General features: G+C 43.1%; 1 protein-coding gene across 1 annotated transcript in view; it reads right to left on the reverse strand.

The window, feature by feature from the left end:
* Positions 1-716: 716 nt before the first annotated feature.
* LOC8028325 (glycine receptor subunit alpha-2) overlaps positions 717-26,925 on the reverse strand; it is a 410,983-nt gene continuing 384,774 nt past the window's right edge. Inside the window, exons 8-9 of the mRNA XM_042290809.1 lie at positions 11,856-11,888; positions 717-6,508 (exon numbers count right to left, since the gene is read on the reverse strand). Coding sequence (XP_042146743.1) covers positions 6,329-6,508; positions 11,856-11,888 — 213 coding nt within the window. The 3' untranslated portion in view covers positions 717-6,328. The remainder of the gene's footprint in view (positions 6,509-11,855; positions 11,889-26,925) is intronic.

The raw sequence follows: 26,925 nt of genomic DNA on the forward strand, positions 1-26,925 counted from the left end.
AGCTAAGTGACTAATGATATACATACGCCGCCACACACATTTTACATTTAGTACGATTTCGTAAGCACGGGCCAGCTCAAAAATGACTTTTATTTGGAGGCCAACGCCGTAATGACGACTAAATATTTTTTATATTTTTTTTGAGCCTCTCATCAAATGAAGGGTGATCAGAGCAGAGGTAAGCCCAATGACTATCTTCTCCACTCGCCTTCACCCTCCACTGAGACCTAATAACAAGGCCGTATTGCTGAATTTTCGACTTCACCAAACGGAGGCACCGGTTATACACGAGTGAACGTTCGACAAGAACTTATGTCAGTCAGTGTCTCTTTATTATGGGTCGTGAAAATATTGAAATATATTTTTTTCACAACCCAATCCTTAAGACTGAACTCTTACTGAAGCCATCCTACATATCATCATGGAATGATCAGATACAAAAAGTCGAAATTCCATAGTGCCACACTAATACCTACTACACATCATTCATACCTCGTACGTCTGCTGACTGGAATCACCTTTCTACACCCTTCGCCAAAATGGTTAATCCTGTTGATTTAAAAAAAGCTGTATCCATGCTACTAGAACTTGATTCAAGGCCGAATGCTTGGAATTAAATGGAATACCTAAGCAAAAAAAATATTAATATTAGTAAGATGGCAGATGACGTTTGTCGGTGTGTGATGTAAAATGCGATATTACCAAAATCTGCATCGCAGAGCGCGTAGGTTACCTGCCATAAGCATAATGTGCTGTACTTGCGGGGAATTGAGGATTTAATAAAATTATCAAACCACACCAGTTGAAATGTCTTAACTTTTATTTGACTTACAGGTTATTAATACTGGCATGAAACGTGCAACCTTTTTACCATATTTGCATGGTCCGATATGCAACAACCTGCTTGTAACCATACGATAACAAACAATATCAAGATTTGACGCTGAACAGGGCTCAGAACTACCTCTAAAAGATGTGTAAATAACATTGTTGCGCGTATTATTAACGGCCTAAGTAACCTAACACCCGCTTGAAACAACAGCTGTGATGACAGAAAATCAAAACGTTAGAAGCTTTTTCTAGCGCGCACTTATCAGCCAACCAATACTCATGACAGGGTGAACATTCCCATCGTTAATTTGCGGTATGCACCATTTGCAATCAATCGTTAAACAAGAAAGCTCACGAAATTGAGCATAGTCAGCCCTACATTAAGAAAAAAGCCCGCTTTTTTACGCATAAGAAAGTTACTTTGTTTTTATTTTCTGCTTCTTAGCTCTGTTTTTTTAGTAAAGAAAACGACCCTTTTTCTTTCCTTCCCTCCTTCATCCTGAATGTGGGCATTCGCGAAAGCTAAACGGTGCGACGGCATTGAGCTTTGCAATCTTTATCGTCTTCGTATTTATTCAGAAGCGAGATTACATTTGGGTTGCAGAGATGCTGATCTCTTTGAAACGAGCGTGCGCGGTTTCTAAAAGAGCTATTCTGCAGTGCAATTTAGAATAGTAGTGCCAGGGTTTAGTTTATATAAATTTCTCGACTTACTTAGCTGGCTTACTTGCATTAAAGAGTAATGCGCAACGTAATTAGCAGAGCGTTTAACTGCTTTGCATTTTCCTGAAAAACACAAATTCTGCATAACTTTGTGTCTCCCTTACTGGGGATCACCACCTCCCTAATTATGTGGCAAAATTCAGATGGCCTTGGGCGCTGCCACTTGTTTAGCATTCGCTCTTTTGCATATAAGTAATACAGCTATATTGAAGAACTTTGGGAAGCGTTTATCGAATAGGCATGTACTTCCATTCGCAAGAATTAAACCCATCCTTCTCGACATTTTGGTCGAAATTCATTTATATTTTGATATCTTGATGCTTGGTGACGAATGCGCTGACGCAGTAAATGTTTGAGCGGGGACTGAGAGTTTGTGTTTAAAGTTTAGTCCTTTGTACAAAATAGCTGAACGCAAATATTCTAATACCTTTTTGTCTATAACAAGAAAAAAACATTTCCCAAATTATGATTACTTTATAGATGACAACAATCTACCTAGTGTAGACGAAAATAAGTATTTAGGAGTGACCGTTGCAAGGGACTTCGGATGGAATACCCACAGGGAAAAAAGTGTCCACAAAAGCTAACCAGGCACTATGGTACCTCAGAAGAAATCTTGCTAGCGCTCCGCCAGAAGAAAAAACATTAGCTTACAAAACACTGGTGAGACCTGTCCTTGAACATGCAAAAGTAGTGTGGGATCCAGATACCGTAGCGAACTCGTCCAAACTTCATGAAATCCAGCGGCTTGCTTCCAGGTTTATCTTTAATAAATATAATCGGAACCATTTCTACACCAAACTCTTCAAACTTACTGAACTTCCTTCTCTTGAATTGAGAACAAAGTGCGTCCGCCTGAAATTCCTTTTATGACCATTCATTGTCTAGTTAAGCTACACAAAATAATTACATGGACGTGCGCGTCTGTTAATGTACGAGACATCGTCATAGCATGCACACATCAGGGAACCATCTGTCAAAAATTATTGCTTTAAATTTAGTTTCTTTCCTAGGGCAATAGAGGAATGTAATCAACTCCCGAATTCCGTCGTCACTATGACAAGTGTTTGTGACTTTGTTAAAAGTATAAAGAGTATACTGCTTGAGAATGTGCCGAGACTTTGTGTTTTGAATGTATTTCCTTTGATTTTTTATTCTTCCGCGTGCATCACTTTTTTTAGAGTGTCAGTGCATGATTGTTCGTTTACATCTTGTATGCATTACCGCTCCTGTAAAGGCCTTGTAAAGGGTGGACAGCAGCACTAAATAAATAAATAAATAAATAAATAAATAAATGCAGTTATTGACGAAGCAAACTTCTCCATAGCATGAGACGAAAGGTCATCGACTCTCTTCTCGCATTCACGGAATCAAGAACAACGTGAGACACAAACCTCTTTAACCGCTTAGGAAGAAAGGTTCGTGCAGAATACATTGAGAAGACTCTGTCAGGAAGTGAGCGAGTGAACATGTCGTTGAAGCAGATCTCGCCAAAAAAGACGACAGCAGAGAAGGACAAATGAAACCTGCAAGTTGAAAGCTGTCCGTTGTTCTTTTGTTTTGTGTCTTGCTTTTATAGACTGCATTTTTATGCCTCTTATCATATTTATTAAGCACGCTCATCTGCCTATGTTTATAGCAATTATCAGTGAAACTAACAAAGCAAATGTGGCTGGGCCCAGCGAATAACTTTCAATAAAATTAAACCGCATGTGAAACTTTTTGAATGCCACATAAATCTGGCTTCTACGGAGTTTTACTTCAACATGTTCTTTTTCAAATGGCAGGCACCGAATGGAATACGTCAAAATTAATACATAGGACGGCGCTACGCATCAAAATCACAAAGGCGGCTCGTCCAAATGCAAAAGACAAAGAAAATATAATTTTTCATTAATCAAAGAATAATGTGTACCGATGGACACATTTCATCGAGTAATGAAAGTACAAATCCACCAATAAGCACATGTGAATGGCAGAAAAGAGTATTGGTCGCTCTGAACGCACATAGAGCCATGAAGAACAGATTCTGTGCGCTTATACACGAGGAGAGTGAATCATTATATATACAAGTTGTAGGTATTCACGGTAATTTGGTTGTCGTTATGCTGAGTTCTACGCGTGTTTTAGGCACAGAATTGAAGACATGCCTTCAAATGTAAGATGATCTAAATGTTTGTTTTTAATTTGACAGCCGACCTTCCAAATTTAAGCGAAAAAAACATCGATAAACATCTGTCGGTCTCAAGAAAACACAATCGGTTAAAACCGAATGACACCGATAAGCATCCTTTGGAGTCAAAAATACAATACTGGTTAAAATCGTGAAATACTAATTTCTTTAAAATTTTGCCCCTATTAGGACTATCTTTGATGAAACCTTCCACTTTTAAGCTATAATCCTTAGATTTTTAAAGAATTTGTTTTATCGATATTTACTGTTTTAGTGACAATTGGAGGCATATCACCGAAATACACTGTTATCTTAAAAGTGAATAGACACCGAGAAACATCCGCCGATTTTCTTGTTGAATAAAAGCCGGAAAATCTACGGCCTATTGTTCAAAGAGAAACTAACCTAACCCAATGCAGCTGCTATAAACTTTGTGAGCTTGGTTCAGTTTCTTCTTGTGGTTTCATATGCAGTAAACGTCGATGTATAGTTGAGGATTTTACGTAAAACTTTTAGTGGGCGCACAGAGTAGGGTTCGAGTCTGAGTCATGATCTACACCCCGTAACAATAGAGAAATCCCGCGTGCTAACAACCGGTCCAAAGGCATACAGTGAACATTTGTGGTCTGAAGCGAAAAAATGAGTGGGACATCAAAACGTTCTGGTGTAAATTCAAATCATCTTGTCGTTTTTTTGTTTAAAGCTGAGAAAAACAGAACATTTCATTCGCTAGGCCAATTTCCTAGACAGCAGTTTTTGAAATTTCTTATCTTTCGTGAGCTGGTGTGAAGGATACAATGCCCGCTACATTTCAAGTTTATAACGACGTGGCTATCAGGTAGAGAGAAAAAAAACTCCATAAAGTAATGACCGCGGCCATAAGGCATGCCCAAATTTTTAACAAGACACGGCCCATAAAGGCCTATATATTAATCTTGTTGGTTTCAGCACCTGGTACTGTTTTCCGTACAAACACGCCGGTGAAGATTTTGGGTGCTGAGGGCTTCCTCTATTTTTTACAATCATAGACAATAACAAGACTGTAAAAAATAAGCGGCATGAGGCATATCTTACGAGTTATAAAAAATACGCACAGCATGTCACTTTTAGTGCGTAGTAACGGGAAGTGAAACAGTCCAAGTAATTTTCGGAGTCCCTGAGGTAACGTTCCTTCTGACTAATCTTATGGTGCGGGTCATAGTTCGTTGGTTCTTCTCAGTAAATACACGACTTGAGAGCGAAACTTAATAATTTGGCTTCTTGCTGATACTCTAGTGCTTCACATGTCTAAATGACTAATCTGTGGCATGGCATAATCTCTGTCTTAGTTTTATATATTTAATGATTACTTTTTATTTTGTCTGCATTTTTTCATCCATAAAGTTCTTCAAATTTATCGCTTGTATAAAGTGACAAACCTTGCTTTATTTATGTAGGTTTGCTGCGCTATCTGTTTGTGTTTTTTCACTTCGCTTTAATATCCTGCTAAAAGCTGCATGGGGGCTCAGACCTGCTGTTGAGCTGCTTTTAACGTCAATTGCTTGTTATCATGTGCCTTTTTCAACCATATGACTGCAAATGAAATTCATTTTATTTTATTTGATTTAGCAATTGTGAAACTGCTGTCAAGACCTAAATTGTAACCTGAGCCGGTTATTTTGACACAGATGTATCATACTATATTTCAGGACGACGTGTGGGCTTCAACACGTCTTTAAACTAGGAAACCGCCACAAAACAAGAACCAACACTCGATACCTTTTTTTTTGTACCACTGCATGATTACGGCTCTATTATATTCAGGTGTCTTAAAAGAATGAACACATGCAGAAATCAAGATCTTAGGGCAGAAATTGAATTTTTTTATACTTGAGCATTTTGTATACGGCAAAGCAATATATTATTCGATGAAATTCCAGACTTTTATTTATGTGCGTTGTATTATTTCAAGTAAAACTGTTCACCTTTTAGCTATTACTCACGACTGCACGGCAACCGACTTCTTCGCTCACAGCGTTGGGAGAGCCGCTGGTAAGCTAAACTTCTGACCTCGGTTTTGTATTTTTAATTATTTTTTTCCCTTGCGTGCCCAACGCGTTTATACATTCGAGTTAGGTTGCCCTTAATATAATTTCATTTTTACCCTTTTTTGACAAAATTATTATTAATAATGTAACTTCTGTTTGTGCTTTTTTAAAGCTAATCAAAACTTAGCGAATAGATAATATACAATTTATATGAAATAAGTAGCAACAGGAAAAAAAAAGGGATAATCCGTAAGCACTTTCGTTATCACAAAAATCACGAATGTGCAACTATACTATAAAACTTGATACTGTGACATTTTCACTGCTTCCAGAGTGCGAAATTAAGACAGCACAGCACAACGCAGATAACCTACAAAATACATTTAGCCAAATTAGCGACTAGCCCTGTAGAAACAACAAGTAAATAACAACTCCACTTTCCGCCTGGTACCAACAATACTTCGCCAGTCTGCTCGGGTCGGATGAAAATGGCCCGAACAAAGGGTCTTAAAACTAAGAACCTCAGAATCCGTAGACCTGACAGTCTCCGTCGACATTGCCGGTGACGACCCCATCACAGCAAGTAGTAGGGCCAATAGACAATGCTGAAGGCGACGAAGGCCATAGGAAACGCGATTCTGCACATCTGATCGATTCTTTTTGCTTGTATCTTGTGGTGGTTCTTGGCCCCGGCAGAGCCCGGCGACGTCTGCGCAGGCACGTCCACGTCAGCGGGAGTCGGGCTGCACTGCACCTGCGATTTGAGAGCCGGCAAGGTCATCGTCGTGTTTCTGCTCTGCGACGAATGCTAACGACTTCAGGATGTGCGGCACTTAGAGCGCCGGAGCAGTTTCTGTGGATCTGCCGCGGGGAGCGCGGTAACTAGGTTTGCATAATTTAGTGCTTCCGTCCGTGCGTAAAACTCGAGAAAGTCCGAGGATCTGAGTGCGCGGCGTCAGCTCCTGAGATGCCTCTCTCTGCGCAACCAAGTTACTGACGCGGGCTTGAGTCAGGCAGTAATTAGCCTCATCATCACTAACACTGCTCTAAGGGATCTACAAAAAGTCGTCGTTTAAGCGCGTTTTCTTTTCTTTTTTGGAACCTAACAAGGTTTGGTGGCAAGAGCGGTGTTTTATCACGTTTTCCATTCTCTTTTCAAACACAGAAGGATTCACAGGCACTTTATATACAAATAAAGTAAGTTCAGAAATGATGTCTGCAGTATTTTCGAACCTGAACGGGGCAATTATTCTGAGGACGTTGGAAGTAAAAGGAAACCTCACATTTCAACCAAAAAAGTCTGGCCTATATGGGCACGCATGTTCATCAGTGTGACCTCTTATTTTTCCCAGAAGTTTAATTCTTTTGCCTCTTGAGTCTGGTTAATAAACATTATTCTTAAACTGATCGGCATTGCTTAAGACATGGTGTTACAGACTGTGGTTGAAAAAAAAAATGGCGATTGAAGATTCAACTTGTTGAACAATAAATTGACCGCACCCTGATTCGTATAGATGACCTATTGGAACCAAGTTCAATATACACGTCGACTATCTTATTTAACTGGATGACGATTTCACGGTGCAAATGATTCTTATACGTAAAATGGTCAAGTGCCTTTGAGATTAGCACGTCTCAGCTTTATGGTAACGTTCGGCAAACAGTCAGCCCCTAACGCAGGTTATGTAGGATTACGAATTTACGTTTATGACCAGTGGGACTTGGTGGCCCGAGTGTTCTGCGAGTTTGCGTTGCTTCCAAGCGCGCTGACTCACTCAACTCGAAATGCAGCGAAATCTCGCTCCGGAGATTCAGGCGTGACGAGCCCCATCCCCACCCCTGTCGCTTTTGCTTTGCTGCAACGATGCCTCTTCGCGTTGTCGATTCTTCAATATTGCAAATGAAGTGCCAAGGTTCCCAGTCGCGCGTCGCTGCAGACAAGTATCCCCCTGACTCCGGAAGAACTTGGAGCCGCCATGAATGAAGAGAAACTTTATTTGCTCTTCCTAAACCATCCGTAAAAAACATAACTTCTTTTGTGACCAAGTGTACGCTCCCCGACGAAACGCTCGTAGCGACGGCTCAAGTCAACTACACGTCAGGGAGAGGCGAAAACGGATGGCAGAACGTTAACACTGACGGTAATTTAAGTATGCCCCGTTTCTTCTTATGATGCACTACAGGGAGACGCTACGAGTGATCCCAGCCAATCCAGCATTGTGAACGTAAGACGTGACACTGCGCTTCGCACGTTGCAGCGCCCCTCTCGAAGGTTACGTGACACTCAGGTGGTATTTGATTGGCGTCGATGGCTCGTAGCATCCTCCGCTGTCCGTCGTAAATTGAAGCGGAGCATACCGCCAGCCAGTCCGTCAAATCAGGGAACACCGATCGGAGCAATTAGGTTAGAGTCACCGACGAAGCAGCAAACGATGTCGCGGTCTGTAGTGCTCTGTTGCTTAATGCATTTGAAAACATGTAACGCCGAAATAAGAAGAAGAATCAGTTCGAAGTTACACCGAGTATTGCAACCTAAACAAAGAATGGGGTTAAAGCACCGGGCAATCCTGCCCCTAAGTAATAACAATTAAGAAGAAACTGCGTAGCGAACAGTGAAAAGCAAAACAGTACAAGGCGTACTGTTTTGTTCCTTGTACCATGAGGTTCGTCACAGAGCCTACCAGACGCTTGTTCAGCATGTCGACAAGGAGGTTGAAATGCCAGAGAAAGTTGGCGCCCAATATTGGGTATGCAACGTCTGGAATTAGAAACTTCCAACAGAAAACTCCCTGGAGTCCGATGTTGGTGGTTAAAACTCGCTCACCGTAGGTTGCTATTGGTGTTTTCTTTGCAGCTTGTAGAGTGCGGTTTTTTCGGCAACAAGGAAGCGCAGATGCAGGTAAGGCGCTGACTTCAGCACCGGTGTCTATTAGAAAACGTTGCCCGGTATTGCGGTCTGTGAAAAAAATAAGCGGCCTGCATTTCTTCTAACACCACTTGGCCCCTTTTGTGGTTGAGATTGGCATCTTCCGCCGTTACGCAGGGTGGTAGGCAGTTCTTGGCTCGGTGCGCAAATGTTTGGTGGTACCAGTACACCCTATACTGTTGTGGGGCTGAAAGGTCTAGACGATCGTGGCTGTCATCACGTCCCCGCGATGTCAATCGAGAGCGCAACGATATTGCCGATATTTCGTTTCTTAGGTCCGTCAGCAATCGATGGAAGAACTCTCAAAGATGTTTCATATCTGTGGGAATGGTAAAAGGCGTTGACGCCGTTCATAGTTTTGAGGATTCTTGCGTCTGTTAGAGTTGTGCCACCAGCGTTGTGGCAACGTCCATCCCAAAGCCTGCCAGCTGTGCTCGGGCTGTCACCTGGATGTCGGATGCCGTCGCTAAGATTATACGCACATTGGTCGGCCATAGCTGTACGAATAACTCTTTCAACAGCCAAGTGTCGAATGGCGAGGCCCGCTCGCCAATAATTTGTTGCAGGCGTCGGAGCAGCTGAGAAGGTTTACGATCACCGAGCTCTTCGCTAGTTTAAGGTTGTTGCAGTCGGCGCTGTTCGGAGTCTGATGTGCGTTTAACCAGTTCCGTCTTCAAGTTGGTGTAAGGATCTGTTGGTGGCGGAACGAGGATCAAATCTCGAACTTCCGTCGCAATGTCGGGTCAGAGCACGGTAACTACGTCGTGAAACATGCGGATCTGCGAGGTTATCCCATATGTGGAGAACTGACTTTCAATCTGGGCGAACCATACCTCAGGATCGGCGGCGCAATATTGTGGGAGACGTAGGTGCACCGATGACGTGTCGCCTGAGGTGGAGGCTCCACTGTTAGCCGTGATGGTGCTTTGAAGGCGAAGCAGCTCTCTCCGGGTCACCACTTATAAGTTATTTAATAGAGATAAATAGCGTGCAGCTTGCGGTCGCCGGCGATATCAGAATTTCGAGTCCGCGTACCCGTAGCGCACGGGCTTCAGTCCGCTTGCTCCTTTGTCGTCGTCCTCTTCTGGGTTGTTACGCTATTAACGCGTTACGTACACGTCTGCTACTGAGGTACCGGTGAGATGACCGACACGAGTGAGGCCGTACCGTGTAATCACGGGCAGAGTTTTTACATTCGTTCTGCACATATTACAAAAATGAGGCGACAAAAAAAATCCAACCGTTATCATTTAGTATTTTAACGCCGGTCGTCTTTTACAGCGAAGCTGTACATGACTCGCAGGTCGGACATTTTAATTTCAACGTCTCCATAAAAAAAAAAAAAAAATCTTTTTGCGATTGAAGCGAAAAGTGCATGTCTCGCACATAACACACAGCACCTGCATTCCTTTCAATAAAGAACAACCACCAAACAACATCCGAATTAGATAATTGATGAGAAGGCGCTCGTGAAAACAATGCGAAGCACGTAGCCCTCACCGCATAAGTTTATCGGTATATATTACTGTTTGCGCAAGCTGCCGTCGCCACGGCAGCTTGCGGCGTGGGGACAGTAATCTTTACCGCGAAACGTATCCGGTCAACCCAACGTGCCTCGCATTGCTAACAGGAGCGCCTTATTTTCAATGAACTGTTCGGATGCTTGTTTTTTGCTTACTCTTCATTGAAACGAATCCTGTGCTGTATGTTATGTGCGTGATATGCACTTTTCACTTCAATCGCTGAAGGTTGTTTTTTCCATGAGGACGCCGACACGAAAAAATCTGACCTGCGAGTCTTATACAATTTCACTGTAATAACCCTTTTTAGTTAGAAGCATGGTGGTGATTGCTATTGCACCCATCAAATGTTCGTCAAGACCAATAAGAAAACAGCGGTCACTATGTTCCTTTAGCGATAGTCGTTTTTGTTTCTTTTAAACCCTGTTCGAGTTAAAACACACTATGCATGTCTGTTTTCCTTTGGGGTTGATAATCGAACCTACCTTACTTTGCAGGAACCTATTTACCAAAACAGATTTGAGGAAGACATGCATAGAAATACATTTTTCTTGTTAATGGAGAACAGAATAGTGTCTTGAATTTAACTGATTAAACCCGACGCAGTGCTCTTTACGCTCACACTAAAAGACAGACCATATGACGTAATGAGAGTGACTCCGATAAGCTGTTACGCGAATCATTAACGAAATAGGAACGGGAACAAGAGTTCAAAACTGAAAAAAAAGCATGGGTTATGAGAATTTATGTTTATTCTGCAAGGCTTTTTTGTATTAAGTTTCTATTTGACTAGGAAAAAAGAAAGCTAGGTAAGCTGATAATTAAACATATAATTTGATTGTAATGAAGACCAAAACGTCGGGCATTTGAGTAACTAACCACGATTTGTGGTCGCTTAGAAAACATAGATACCGTTTCCATAGCTTTTTTTACCTTTATAACGATATTTTCATTAGGAAAGGCACACCTCCGGGTGCTGCCATTTAGAAGATTTTTTGTATAAAATTCAGCAACTGAAGATATTTCCCCAAGACAAGATTACTAAGCAGGCGAACTGTTTAACACTACATATCATTCTAACCGGAAACGACGGACGGCAAGGGGACAAGGGACAAACACGCACGTCTCAGCGCGATACGTGTGAGTCTGTTCCTTGGTCCCTTGTGGCCAGTTGTCTCCGGTTAGAATCATGCGTATATTTCTTAGTTGTTATATCTTCCCTATGGCCTAGTAACTTTTTTTTCATCCGGTAGGTAAAACATTTTTTCGCTGCTTCAATGGAAGAGAGCGGATGTGATAGGGAACTGCGCCTATATATTCTAGGATGCATAACTTGGCTAAAGGGAAAATATTCCGTTCCCTAATCCCCGGGAATCAGTTTGTTCCCGGGAACTCTCATGGGCTTCTGATCATCCGTCTCACTTAGTCAGAGGATAGCAAGGTCGTTTCAAACTGTATTTTTGTCACGTCTCCCTTATATTTCTACATTTTTCTTAGAAACCAGCGGGTCGTACCGTCAGACTGAGAAGCCAAGCGAAGCTGAGGTATGGAGCTACGGGTTCCTGTTTATTTGGCGCCGCAATGATATATCGCTGTCATGGGAGTTACGCCGTTTCATCTTCCTAGAATCCGGGAGGGGAAAGGATATTACTCACCATGCTGCCGTTGCACGTCTTCCCAGGCATCAACTGCAAAAAAAAAGAAGAAAGATAAAAGGGAAAGTTGAAAACATCTTTTACGTTGCACGTTTCTTTCTTGGTCGTTCGTTGGTAATATGATTATTTTGCTTCCATTATTCATACCTATTTTGCAGCGGAAGCGTTAGAAGAGGAAGGGTAGAATTGGAAGTGAAAGCGTTAGAAGTGGAAATATTGCTTCATTGCGGTTTGATTTAGCCTGGTCTAAATATTTTGATATTTAATTTTATAACGTTGGACTTCTTCGAAATTTGTAACTTGACATCCGCTAGTCGCAATCGATTTTTTTTTTCTGAGCTCTAAATTAAGCTTTTCGTAAGAAGTAGCTCCGATTCGTGTTTTGATATTACAAATGTATACAAATTTTTGTTTCACCTTCGCTTTATATTCATAGCTTTAGATCTTGTCCTTCACTTTTATTTGAGGCAACGCACCCGCATAATTAGCGTTAAAGCGATTAGTGCTTTTTATTATAAACGTTGCGGAGAGCACGAGGGCGCCGCGTTGTAGTGAAGTTCATAAATTACCCCATACTGGATAGAGAAAACAAAATTTCTTATCCTTTATTGATAAAAATAGCAATAAATTGCAGCAGCCTGTATATGAAAACCCCCGCAAGATATCTAATCCGCGCACTACAGTGATAACGCTTATTGAACTTTCGATGATAATCAACCTGAAAGTAGAATCACCGTTGAAAGTTTGGAGATTGCGTGTACCCGCACAATAGTTTGCGAAAGATTAACTCTAGCGAAGAATGCGCCTAATTATAGAAACCGTGCTACGCGACCGCCCGCCGCCGCGCGGCCGTTACTGAAGGTAGGCAGTGACAACCCCAGCGGAACGAAACCACCCCGCGTACATTGGAATGCCTTGAAGTGGAAGCGGTGCGGGTTGCGCTGTGTTGACAGCATGAGCTGCTGCGTCGTTAAGTGCTCCAATAGTGATACGTTATTTCTCGTGGGGACAAAGTTTCATAGTTTTCCAACTCACCGTTGTTCTGTGGGGCAGCAACAACGATGGATTCGTACCGTACGATCCAAGAAATTCGATCTCCCGATAATGTCTGCCACGTATCGGCACGGCTGACGTATCCCACACTGCCGCTTTGTGCGCTGTGTTTGTTTTTGTACCAGTAACGCCTACATATGTCTGCGCCCATGGGACGAACTGAAAAACCATCCCACACTCGCGGGTATGCAGTTCCCATTTCGTTGGAGGGATGCCCTTCAAAACTGTTTCGTTCCCATCGTGCGTGTCGATGATTTTTGCGGACTAGTATGACTGCAGTCTGTACTCCAGGAAGAAAGATTCGGACGGCATAAAAAGTGCCAAATGTGATTCTAAAGAAAGCTACATCGATGCTTCGAATCACTGGACAATCGACGCTTGAGTGCAGCAATTTCAGGTGTGTGTGTACAATAAAATAATAATAAAACAATAAAACAATAAAACAATCGTATTAATGCTCTCCTTTAGCAGACGGAAGCTAGGGCTGTTAAAAAAATGTGCGACATTTACGGACGCCCTTGATTTTCATTGTTCAGTTCACGATTAATCTCTCTTATTTGAACAAAGAATTCGGTAAGGATCGATAACTGGGCGAGTTGGTGAGAGTTCATGTTGAAACACAGCACGACTGGGCCGAGGACACTCAGAGACGAAGAGAACAGAAGACAAAGCGCTGACTAGCAACTGGTTCGTTATTACAACACAAGGAAGAATGACAATGAAATGAAAAACATGGAGTCAAATGTTCGCGCGCTTGCTTGGCGCCTCGTGGAATATGCCACTTTCTTCTTTTTTCTTTTTCATCCGATTGTAGACTGATGTTCTTCTTCTTTCCTCAGGAGCTTGAGTTACCCTGAATCCAAAAATTTCATCTCGCTGGGAGTCACCGAAGGTTGGCTCACGCACGAAGTGTTGCTCTTCATGATGTTGTAGGCTTCTACCATCTCTCGACTTCTTTGGTCGTGGTGTTGAAATAATATGCTGGTGTTTTCGAACTATGGTTCACAACCGCAACTTCTGCGATGCATCGCTAGATGTGAATTAGCGGTGCCTTTCAAGGAGCTGTGGTGCTCTCTTAGTCAGATGTTTAAGCACCGGCCAGTCTGCCCGATATAACAGCACCCACAAGAGAAGGGAATGCCGGTAAACCACGCTTTTGACGCACGACACAAACTTTATTCCATGGTTTAGCTTACATGCGTTATATTCCGATCTTGCTATCCCCTCCCTGCGTGCACGTACATCGGAACATAATGTACTTAGTTTGTTTTTGGCTGAAAAAACAACGTTCACCTCGTGTCTGGACGCGACTTTTTTAAGTCCGTGTGAAATACGGTGAAGATAAGGAATGACCGAAACTTTCTTTTTTTTCTTTTTCAACTGATTCTTCCAGCATGAAATTGGAACGAATCTTTGCGAGTTTTATTAAACTATCGCATGCTGATTGGGATTCAGGATACCGAGACTCAAATATTTCATCAGCATGCGATAGTTTAATAAAACTCGTGAAGATTCGTTCCAATTTTATGCTGGAAGAACCAGTTAAAAAAGAAAAAAAGAAAGTTTCGGTCATTCCTTATCTTCACCGCATTTCACACGGACTTAAAAAAGTCGCGTCCAGATACGAAGTGAACGTTGTTTTTTCAGCCAAAAACAAACTAAGTAGATTATGTTCCGCTGTACGTGCACGCAGGGAGGGGATAGCAAGATCGGAATATAACACATGTAAGGTAAACCATGGGATAAAGTTCGTGTCGTGCGTCAAAGGCGTGGTTTACCGCATTCCCTTCTCTTGTGGGCGCTGTTATATCGGGCAGACTGGCCGGTGCTGAAACATCCGACTAAGAGAGCACCACAGCTCCTTGAAAGGCAGCGCTAATTCACATCTAGCGATGCATCGCAGAGATTGCGGTTGCGAACCACAGTTCGAAAACACCAGCATATTATTTCAACACCACGACCAAACAAGTCGAGAGATTGTAGAAGCCTACAACATCATGAAGAGCAACAGTTCGTGTGTAAGCCAACCTTCGCTGACTATGACTCCCAGCGAGATGAAATTTTTGGATTCAGGGTAACCCAAGCTCCTGAGGAAAGAAGAACACCAGTCTGCAATCGGATGGAAAAGAAAAAAGAAGAAAGTGGCATATTCCACGAGGCGCCAAGCAAGCGCGCGAACATTTGACTCCATGTTTTTCATTTCACTGTCATTCTTCCTTATGTTGTAATAACGAACCAGTTGCTAGTCAGCGCTTTGTCTTGTGTTCTCTTCGTCTTTGTGTGTCCTCGTCCCAGTCGCGCTGTTTTTCAACATGAAAGAATTCGGCACAAATCCCTATCAGACGAAAAACCCAGATTTCATCCTGAAGACACCTGCGCTACCGGACCTTCTGTTAAAAGTTGAACCGATCTCGGAGACAAGCTGAAAACTGCAAAAGGAAGTGGTTATACGGTCAGTGATGACTCACAAATCGCCCCCCCCCCCCTCCTGCAGCCACCCACCCCTCCAAACGATCTCGAAAATACTGACCGTTTTCAGTTAAAACCGAATTTGGAAAAATCAATTCGGCGTAATTTTACCGGTTTTATTCGATTTAAGCCGTAAACGCAGCACCATAAATATAGCGTATGGAGTTAAAAAATGCATGTCTCCAAGAACGCAAACCGACAAAACAGCACGCTACATGCGTGCTGTGTGGTCGCTGTGCTGTTTTGACGCCGTGCTGTCTTGACACGTGCTCTTCTGTCGCTGGGCCATTTTGACGCGGTGCTGTTTTGTCGCGTGCTATTTAGGCACGTGCTGTTTTGTCGCCGTGCTGTTTTAAAGCCGTGCTGTTTTGACGCGTGCTGTTTTAACCGTTCTGTTTTGTCACGTGCTGTTTTGTCGTGTGCTGTTCTGTCGCGTTCCCAGTAACATCTTGCCACTGTTTGCGTAGCTACACTTCGCACTGTTCTTTTCAGCCGGAAAATCTTTCTTATTGTGGGATTTTACTCTAGTCTTGAGAGCGAACGGAACTGCAGAGTGCCTGCCAATGCACTCGATACCTGGTCTTCTTATAGGTATTGTGTTTTCGTTGATGGGAACGTGTGCATACCGTTGCGTTGAAAGGGGGCACGGAAAAAGCTTTGGTTCTTCTAGCAGATACGTTAAGGGCGACGAGGACTGGGTCAAAGCTAAGACTGAGATCTACAGCCAATAGACAACGGCATATTATTTGGCCTGGAGGCTATTTCGCCGGACAAAAAAAAGATAGTCCTGCCATCAGATGCCGATAAGCTTGACACGATGCAATCACCATGCGATGCCTCCTTTCATAATGGAAAGGGGAGAGCCATTTCCGAACGCACCGGGATATAAACGCAGACGTCTAGCTTGCTGATGAAGACGTAACGGTGACTCCTGTCTGGGCCCCGATAGCGGCTCGTGTTTCTGCTTGTACAGTTCCGTACGCCACTCAGAAAGCGCCAACAGACGGGGCCCTTCCGTTAATCTAGAAATGGCAGCTTGGGAGATGCTTTCCGCCTGCAAAACAAAACTTTCGGAAGCACCCTCGCGATACGGAGAAGCAATCATCATTCTTTTTGCCAGCCCCGGGTGATCCGATTAGCGTCCGGCACCAACACTACAACCGAATAGCTTCATGCGGTCGATAGATGCGCTCTAATGTTGCAAGGCGTAATAAATTGTCCAATGAGCACCCGGAGCCGTACGCCTTGTTTTCTAGGGAATCGCATAAGAGCAGGCGCCGGGCCCCCGCTGTGAACGAAAATTTTAGAAGAGAACGCGAAACAAAAGAACAATCGCCGAGTATATCTCTGGCCATGATTTTTGCGTCTAGATTGAAAACATTTAGAACGAGAAATTTGAAAAAAAGCTATTAATAAAATGTCTGCTATGAAGCTGCGAACACACGTAGCGTTCCTAAAGAATGTAAAGTTTCAATTTTTGTTCGATATTGGTCAGCACGTCAAATTGGGAATGCCAGAGTACACAACCATCATTATCATCATTATTATGACCACCACCACCACCACCATCATTACCACCACAACCATCATCAACAGTAGCCGCAGCAACAGCGCCATCATCATCACTATCATCACCACAATTGTGGTTACCATCATCACCATTATCACCCTCACAATTATCATCATAACCACCATCAGCACCACCATTATCATCACCAAAATTACCACCGCCAACATCATCATTATAATCATTTTTTTTAATTTTTGAGTTCATAAACGACAATTGTCGGTAATGTGCAGCCAGGTAGAGGGGCTTAGAGCGATAAACTGCTACCCTGTACACCAGGCAAAAGTGACCCCCCCCTTGGCTGCCGCCATGTTGTACAATTTTGACCACTAGACACGTGACCGTACCAAATTCTGAGGCTTTTACGCAAAACTGAGCAGTACTTTGTATTGCGATTGGTGTAAACAACAGGATAAACTATTTTTTTCAATACTGTTAGCCCCAGAGAGTAGTTACAAGCTCCGATAAAAACCCAAAATACAGCACCGAGGCTGACGGCATCGAGCGGAGGCATTGCCAAGCTGCCCGAGTTTTTTTGTCGTAGAAGAACATTTTAAACTTAAAACGAACGAAAGATAAATTATATCGCGGTACTGTTATTAAAGATCTATAAGCAATTATTTGCGCGTAGTAATTCATTAAAATCCAGATGTAAAACTATAAGGTCACGTGTGTAATGGTCAAAAATGTGCAACATGGGGTGGCCGATTGGGGGTCACTTCAGCTGCAAGCCTATCGCTCTAAGGCCCACTACCTTGTTGGTAATGTGGTACAACGAAATAAAATATAAAATGTGCTGAAATAAATAAAATTCAAAATATACATTTAATACATTCAAGATCTTACTCTCACCACCTTTTGTTTGCAATAATACTAGGACTACAGTAGTTAAACTTACCTTTCTCCCTTATATATATCTAAATATTTATAAGAATTCAGAAGCCAGAATTAAATACGCACCTATAATTAGCATATACGCGAAACGCACCGAAGTTTGCATTTTCGAAATTATTTGCACATGTCTGAATTCTTGTAATTGGTGATGACATATATTGATTGCGGACGTAAAATATAAAAGCACTCCCATTCAGACGAGCAGATATACCAATATTCAATGTACAGACAAGCTCTGAGTCTATAGCATTGTGAATTCTTTTGTTCAAAACGTTAAATCGCGTGACAACCTTCTGACTGATAAACCTCAGTGAAAATATAAATTGACTTTGGTCAAACTAGATTTGATGAACGATACATACAAGACGTCGCCAAATGAACCCATTTTGGAGTGAAACAAATGCGCTGAGCGAATTCCGCACAATGAAGCCAAACTCAAGTGTAGTTCTGATAAGTGCTTAGAATAAACGAAGTATGAATGCAACATTTACAAACTTCTGAGTTGTGCGAGTGATCAGTACCAACATTTCAACGGCAAAGCAGACAATATGAGTGACATGGCAGCTACACGATAAAAAGAAAAAAAAAAAACATTAAAAATGCACTTCAAGTTCACGAGTCACTGACAGACGTGTGATTAGCTTACTGTCTAGTAAACAGACAGAGTTTTGTTTTACAACTCGACAGGACTATAAATTTTATTTGGATTAATACGCAAAAAAAAACCTGTTAAACACCTCTTTAGTATACGAGATAGCATCGTCCTGAAAAAGCTCCCAATCATTGATGGAATGAGTACATTAAAAAAAAAAAAAAACTTCCGAGAATAACAACATGTTTGAATTAACTATGCATGTGGAAATGTCGTTAATGAGAATCGCGGACGAAAGAAGTTCTAGATTTGAACCCTGTGGTGCTATTGATGATGAACAAAAATGATTTGCAAAGTATTTTAAGACACCCACAGCAGATCGACGATCACTCAGATAGCTGTCGAACTACTTGAGGAGATTCGGAGCAAACTCATTTTGTGACACTATATGTAACAGCTAATCATGATTCACCCCGTGAAAGGTCGTGGATAAATCTCAAGAGATAACGTTAACATGACCGAGATTCGAAACACGGGGCACTGAATATCCCAGAAAACTACAAAACTTGTCTCGACAGAAAATAATGCAATGTTTATGCATAAATCATAATCTCAAATACTTTTGAAATAAATATACACAAAGAGAGTGTTTTTGAAGCTTTACAGATTTCTTTAAAAAATCTGTGAAAGCTACACTTATGCGGTTTGTGAAGGTGAGTTATACGACCAGAAGGATATAGCATAGGGGCTTAATCGTAAATGTCTGTAGGCTATTTAAGTAAAATTTGTTAGTTTCCCTTTTAGAGCGCAGCTCTTAGCGCCCGTTTCCGGCCTGAGTTGCGTCGCCGTCGACGTAACTGCGCGGTGCATTATGGGAAACATCCCATAATGCATCGCGCGGGTCTCTCTCGTGACCCGCGCGTTGCATTTTGGGACGTTTCCGAAAATAAAGTCACACGTGACGTCACGTGTTACATCGCGAGGGTACGAGTGACATCACGAGGGTCCCGCGCGTTGCATAATGGAACGTTTCCCATAATGCAATGTGAGGAGGAGGGGAGGTGGAAAGAGTGGGAGTAGAGGGGAGGAGGAGGAGGAGGAGGTACGAGTACGGGAGGAGGGAGGAGATGAGGAGATACCAGCTGCTCGTTGTGCAGGCAAGTGATATCACCACTCATAAATCACAGAGAGGCGTGCACGTATGAAAACGTGGTGTACTCGTTATCCAAGTGGCCATCTACATGGGTACTGGTGTGTCCTGTACCCATCGATCTCTGTGGCACGTCAGACGATGTTGGTAATTTGTATGCCGCCAAGGTCAACAACGGCTTGCTCGTGGTAGCTCTGTATCTCTCGCCTACGGCACTCAGTAGCTATTTCGTGCATGGTACTTCATACCATTCATGCTGAAAAACATCCCATTGGTTCCGGAGAACGTGCATTCGCGGTTCTGCTGTGCCATCCCGGGGGAAGATGCTCAAGACTAATACAGAGCAAATCAAAAACGCCGAGCAGTCTTCGAAAGAGCCGACATCAAGTAAAATGATATCGAGAATATCAAGTGCTTCGTCAAAGTGTTGACTCGAACGCTGTCTCGTTCTCCCGCCTTGCTCCTGTTGTCCTGTTTCCTGGCACCGCTAGAACTTCAGACAGAGTGGAGCTTCCAGATGCGGGAACTATATTTACTTTCTCCGGATAAGCGGTGAGCGAGAATACCACGATATTTATATACAGGGTGTTTCAGAGAATTCAAATCAAATCGGTCTTGCGAAAACTACTCATCGCAACGAAAAAAGGCTTGCGTCGTTTTGGTCCTGGGCCAGGGGCCCATTTAGGGAAATTATTAAAGTCCGGGATAATTAAGTTGTTAATTATTTTTGCGTAATTAACTTTTCAATATTGTGTTTAAGGGCATGGTTTCAACTAGAAAATTGCTCAGCATCGTCGAAAAACACTAAATCAACGTATTGCAGAACGATAGAAGGCACGCAAAGCATTTTACGGCTTTCTAAAAAGTGAAAGCCGTTTACAACTCCCTGTAACGCCGAAATGGAGCGCAGCTCTTGAGGAGGAGGAGGGAAGGGTACTGAGGGCCACGTGTTCTCGGGGGGGGGGGGTGGGGTCACCTGACCCCCCCCCCGAGGGCACGTGACCTTGGTGGGGTAACGTGGGGGGAGTCACATGCCCCCCTCCAAGGTCACGTGACCTCGGGAGGGGTCACGTGACCTCGGGGTGTCAGGTGACTCCCCAGATCACGTGACCCCCCGGTCACGTGACCAAAATATCCCCGCTAGATTTAGCGAGGAAATTTTTTCCGCTAGATTTAGCGGCGAAAATTTTCCGCTTGATTAGCTGGGAAATTTTTCCGCTGGATTTAGCGGGAAAAGCTTTTCCGTTAGATTTAGCGGGAAAATTTTTTCCGCTAGATTTAGCGCGGAAATTTTTTGGTGTGAAGTGCCCGTGTTGTATACTCAATAACGTGGCTCTTGATTCTCGCAGATGATGATGATACCGTGTCTCTAAAGCTCATAAACAAAGAATACTACATGTACACGGGGCGAGACAAACAGTGGGAGGATTTCTGGAGCACAAACGAGCACGTACCACGTGACACTAAGCGTCGTACCGCGTTCCACGCGGTCGCGTGTGTTTCCAGAAAACCTCCGATTGGATACATTTCGTTTCTTGTGCATTAATAAGACAGGTAGGAAGCGCCAGAAAGCCAAGGTGGAGTTGTGTAGTGGTTAGCAGACCCGACCGGACATTGGGAGGCTCAGAGTTCAAATCCTGGCTCCGCCAATTTTTGGCTTTCGGCGGGTTTCTGGAAACTTTGATTCTTTGATTCATTGGATTAAGTACGGTTCATTCATCTGCACATATTCGTTCATATCCTCCTCGGAGACCACGTACGATGGTGTGAAGTGCCCGTGTTGTATATATATATATATGTATATATATATATATATATATATATATATATATATATATATATATATATATATATATATATATATATATATATATATATATATATATATATATATATATATATATATATATATATATATACTGTACAACAGTATATCATGCGAGAATACCACAGGCACAAAGGGAGACGGGACAACCTAACTAAATTCGAGAGAACCTCTTTGAAATCACTGAGCACTAGAAAAGACATCACAATAAAACCGCAGACAAGGGAGGGGCGATTGTGATTCTCAGTACTGACGATTTTGTTCAGGAAGGGTATCGCCAACTAAACGATCCAAAGTTTTATGAGCGTCTTATAGGCAACCCTACGAAACGCCACACTGAGAGCGTAACATCAGAGCTCAAACAACTTGTACACAGAGGCAAGATAACCGTTAATGAATACTTAAGCCAAAACAACTACCCCCGGTCGTTTTTACATGCTTCCGAAATTTTAAAAAAGTGGTAATTCAGGCCGCCCCATCATATCCAGGATAGGAGCAACAACGGAACCTCTATCGGGCTATGTAGACGACCTAATTCGGCACATACCTACAACTCTCGATTCGCATGTCAAGGACACTGCCCACTTCCTCAGGAATATATTACAATCGCATATACCGAGAGGATCCTATTTTGTAACCCTGGACGTGTCTTCATTGTACACGAACATTCCACACGACGACAGAATAGCTTCTTCAATAGATATGTACGAGTCCCAAAGAAAACCAGAGAGCCCAGATGGTCACGTCCTTGCGATCCTAACAAGGTTTGTTTTAGAACTTAATGTATTTATATTTAATAATGAATATTTTAGACAGATTAGCGGTACCGAAATGGGCACCACGATGGCACCCAGTTATGCTAACATTTTTATGGTGAAGTTGCAGTCAAAATGTTTGTGTGAATACCCATTAGAACCACGACTGTACGAAATATTCATAGATGATATATTTTAGAGCGCAGCTCTTAGGCGCCCGTTTCCGGCTTGAGCGGCGTCGGCGTCGCCGTCGGCGTAACCGCGAGGTCACATGACCCCCCCAAGATCACGTGAGCCCCAAGGTCACGTGACCCCAGAGGTCACGGACACCCAAGGTCACGTGACTCCCAGAGGTCACGTGACACCCATGGGGAGTCACGTGACCCCCCGAGGTCACGTGACCCCCTCCCTGAGGTCACGTGTCCTTCCCTCCTCCCCCGAAGTCACGTGACACCCCCTCCCCCCGAAGTCACGTGACCCCCCGGAGCATATTCATGAGGAGAGGAGGTGGAGAAGGAGGAGGAGGAGGAGGAGGAGGAGGAGGGGTCTACCCTCTTCTCAGTACCTTTCTCTCCTAATCCTCAAGAGCTGCGCTCCAATTCGGCGTTACAGGGAGTTGTAAACGGCTTTCACTTTTTTATCTGGACACACGGCGAGGCGGACCTGCAAGACTTCATAGTTAATTACAACGCTGTCCACCCACACATCCGTTTCACTCACACTTACCCTTAAACCGACATTAACTTCATAGACGTGACCCTTACAATGTGACCCTTACAATAAAGGATGGGATATTAACAACAAAGCTTTATCGCAAGCCAACAGATCGGCAACATTACCTTCATTACAAGAGCAGCCACCCACGTCACTGCAGGAACAGCCCACCCTATAGCCAGGCCCACCGTTTCAAACGCATCTGTTCAAACAAAAATTACTTCGACGCGAGCGCTCAAAACCTTAAGAACGTGTTGACACATCAACAATATCCACCACGTGTGATTGATAATGGGATCCATAAAGCCAGAATGTTGAACCGCAGCGATCTTCTGGAGGACCGCCCCCGTAGAGCAACACACAACGCACACATCTATGTCTCACATATAGCACTAACTACCCTAACGAAAATAATATTTTAAGACGACGCTACAACGTGCTCGAGCAAAGTGACCGCCTAAAGCGCGCATTTCCCTCCCCACCGGGGGTGATCTGTAGACGATCACGCAACATTAGAGACACGCTAGTAAATTCTCGGGTAAACTCTGCAGCGCAACACAACGAATGCAGGCCCTGCAATACACCGCAGTGTTTAATTTGCCTACAAATTCCACAAACAGACACAGCCAAATGCACGCATTCACAGTGCTCAACGAAAATTAAAGGGGAACTGACATGCACCTCTTCAAACGTAGAGTACTTGCTAGAGTGTAGGGTATGCAAAAAGCAGTACGTAGGACAGACCGAGACAGCGTTTAGACTACGCTTTAACAACCGCAGATCTCACTCTAAAACTAATCCAGGCATCACTCTTTCAAAACACCTCCGTCTCCCAGAGCATTCTTTCGATGCTCTGGGAGACGGAGATTATCTTCTGTGGAACCGTGCTGTTCCTGTGCTTTTTTCTTACACGCGTGTTTCATTAACCACATCTCACAACCCGCCCCTCCCCCCCCCCCCCCTAAAAAAAGAAAAAAAAATCACCGTACCTTTTCTCCTCTTTTGCTTTCCTTTTTTTTTTTCTTTTGGCTATTGGAAGAGGGGTCAAATCTGTTTTTACGATGTTTTACTTTTTCGGTTTCCTTGACACGCGCGGTGCCCCAGGGGTGACCGTCGCGGAAATGCATTGGCTCGTTGAGGGCCATCAGCCAAAAAGACGTCGCTCGTTCACGGCCAATTGTAGCCACTGCTGTAAGGGTTCAAGCGCACTTTGTATTTCGCCGCCCCGCAGGAGGAGCGGGCTCAGGTCAAGTTGCTTTGCTATGTGTCAAGGCGTACGTTTCCTACACATTTTCTTTTAAGTGTGGTGTTACGTTTTTTTTGTTTTTTATTTTAGTTCTGAACATTTTTTTTTTGCCGCAGCGATATGCCCTCATTTGTAAATCATTTCCCGACGAAGCCGAGTCTCTCGGCGAAACTGTCGATTAAACTTCAGCTGTTTGTTGTTTCTCACCGTGAGTTTTTCACTTCGTTTTATATACGTATATATATCTTTCTCAAATTATTTAGCACGGTATATCGCTTTTGGAAACACCTCAAGAGAGGAGGAGGAGGAGGAGCAGGGGAAGAGGAGAGGAGCACGGGAGGAGAAAAGAGGAGGGGAAGAAGAGAAGGTATGGATGAGAAGAAGGGGCATACCCTTCCCTCGTCTTCAAGAGCTGCACTCTAATTCGGTCTTACAAGGAGTTGTAAACGTCTTTCGTTTTTTTAGTGCAAATAGAGCTATAGTTCCGATTAGAGACGTGCTGAGCGTCGTCGAAAAACACTAAATGAATAATTTTCAGAAAAGCTTTAGTGCATGAGAAGTCTTGCTAAAGTTACTACTGGCGCAGCAGGAGCAAGGCTAGAGGCGCGATAAGGCGCCCGTAGGAATTATCATAGCTCCATAGCTCTTATCATAGCTCCAGCCTTGTATCTGCAGCACGAGTAGTACCGTTAGCGTGCTACTACGTTTGCCACGCGCTCCAACTATTAAAAAATAATATCGATTTAATATATTGGGATTTTGCAATACATTTAATATATGTCTATTTTCAACAATTAAAAAGTTAATTAACAAATTTTACTTAACCAGGCGGCTCATCTTTACGATTAGCCGCATATACTATGTCCCCCTGGCTGTATAACTTACCTGCACGAACCGCTTAAGTGTAGGTTTCCCGGCTTTGTTAAAACAAATCTGTAAGGCATAAAAGAAAACTGTATAGAGAGAATTATAAACTAGTATTATTAAATTTCCTTGAGGAGCCGCAAGGGTTGCAAGAAAAATATTACACAAGAAGTGGGCGTACTTAAATGTACAGAAGTAGATATATCACTAAAACACATCATTAGCACAATGCCAAAACACTGTAATCTTATTTAAGGGGTTAGAGAGGAGGAGGGTAGTAGCAGCTGCAAAGAATATGACAGTTATTTATGGAAACCTTTTGATTAGGTACTGCCTTCCAGTCTTCTATTGTCAATGGTAATGTGGACGCTTGATAAGAGACCGTGAGGCAGAAATTTAACGTAATATACAAGAATTGTCAAGACGATGAAACATAGAGTGAGGAGGTGATTGGAAAGACTTCCTGAAACTGTAGTTGTGATAAAATATTCGATGAATAAGAGAGAGCGATTCTACACTAAGCAGCAGAAAAACTGTGTCTAGGTTAGCAGACGGGTGTAGGCCTACGGAGAGTAGTCCGAATAAATAACGGCTTCTAATGTGTTTTATTTAAATATGATTGCTACGGAGACCACGTTGCATTCTAGCTTGAATCTTATCAATGAATCGTAGGTTAGTCGCTTTACTCAGATGGTCGCTAGTATGAGGTATCGGTGCAAAAACCTGAGAGTATACGATTATCGTCAGCAATGAAAGAGATCATATGAGTAGGTCATGATAGAACAAAGGTAAGATAGATTCACGAATATATTTATATGATAAACAAGGCGCCACTGAAGTGAGTGAAAGGTGATAGTAAAATGACGTAATAAATGACGGGTGTAAAAACGAGAGAGATTTACATTTATTAAAATTCAGATCCATTTGCAATTTTAGGCACCACTGAGTTATGAATGAGAGACCTTTCTGAAAAAAAAAAAACAACAAATCTGATTATCGTGTAAAATTAATATTTTTGCAATGTAAATAAATGTCGGCGAATAAGCGCACTTAGAATAAGTGGTTAATGATGTTATTATGCAGGTCATTAATCTATATCAGGGGTGGCCAGGCTGACCCGGCCTATGAGCCGCAAACGAAACCAAGAAACTTGTAAGAGCCGCCTTGGGGGGGGGGGGGGGGGGGGGGGCGGCTATGAATGACGTCAACTCGGGCTTCCGCGACCTTCAGCAAGAGACGATAGGGAACATCCGTTATCTAAAGGGCACAAGTATCACCGGCGAGTGACAAAGGCCGCGAGACTGAACATTTCCTCGACCCCAAGCCAAAGTGCATGCACGGTTTGACAGTCCCTGTCCTTGATGCCTTTCCTCCTAGGGTCCGGCAAACTCCCTCGAACAATGAAAGAAACAGGATCTGCGGAAACATACGAGTGTAAAGCGGTTCGACTCTACGTATCGGGGCACAAGGCTTCCAAACTGAACGCTGTTCTTGATTCTGAAATCCTTGGGAAACGCGGAAAGGGCGGAATGGGAGGGGGGACCCCTTACGAGGGACCCGCGGGCCGCACTTCGACCAGCGAAGAGCAGCATGCGGCTCGCGAGCCGCGGTTTGACCACCCCTGTTCTATATCATAAATAAAAAAAGGGCCAAGTACCTTTCCTTGAGGAACATCGGACGTTGCCGTGCAGGTCGGAGATTTCACGTTATAAATAGAAGAGTACGGGGCGCAGTTAATCAGAAATCCAGAGCTTCAATTGTCAACAAAGGTGAGAATATTAAAGATTCGAAGCCTTAATGCAAACGTTAATGAGGAGTTTGTATAAAGCCTTCAAAACTTAATTAAAATGGCGTGAGTGTGAACCTGAATAAATATCGGTGAGAAATGCTACTAACTGAGTTTCGCACAAGTATGCCGCATGAAATCCACGCTGATGAAGA

Source organism: Ixodes scapularis, unplaced genomic scaffold (genome assembly GCF_016920785.2).
Source record: "Ixodes scapularis isolate PalLabHiFi unplaced genomic scaffold, ASM1692078v2 PGA_scaffold0__279_contigs__length_252992795, whole genome shotgun sequence".
NCBI lineage: Eukaryota > Metazoa > Arthropoda > Arachnida > Ixodida > Ixodidae > Ixodes > Ixodes scapularis.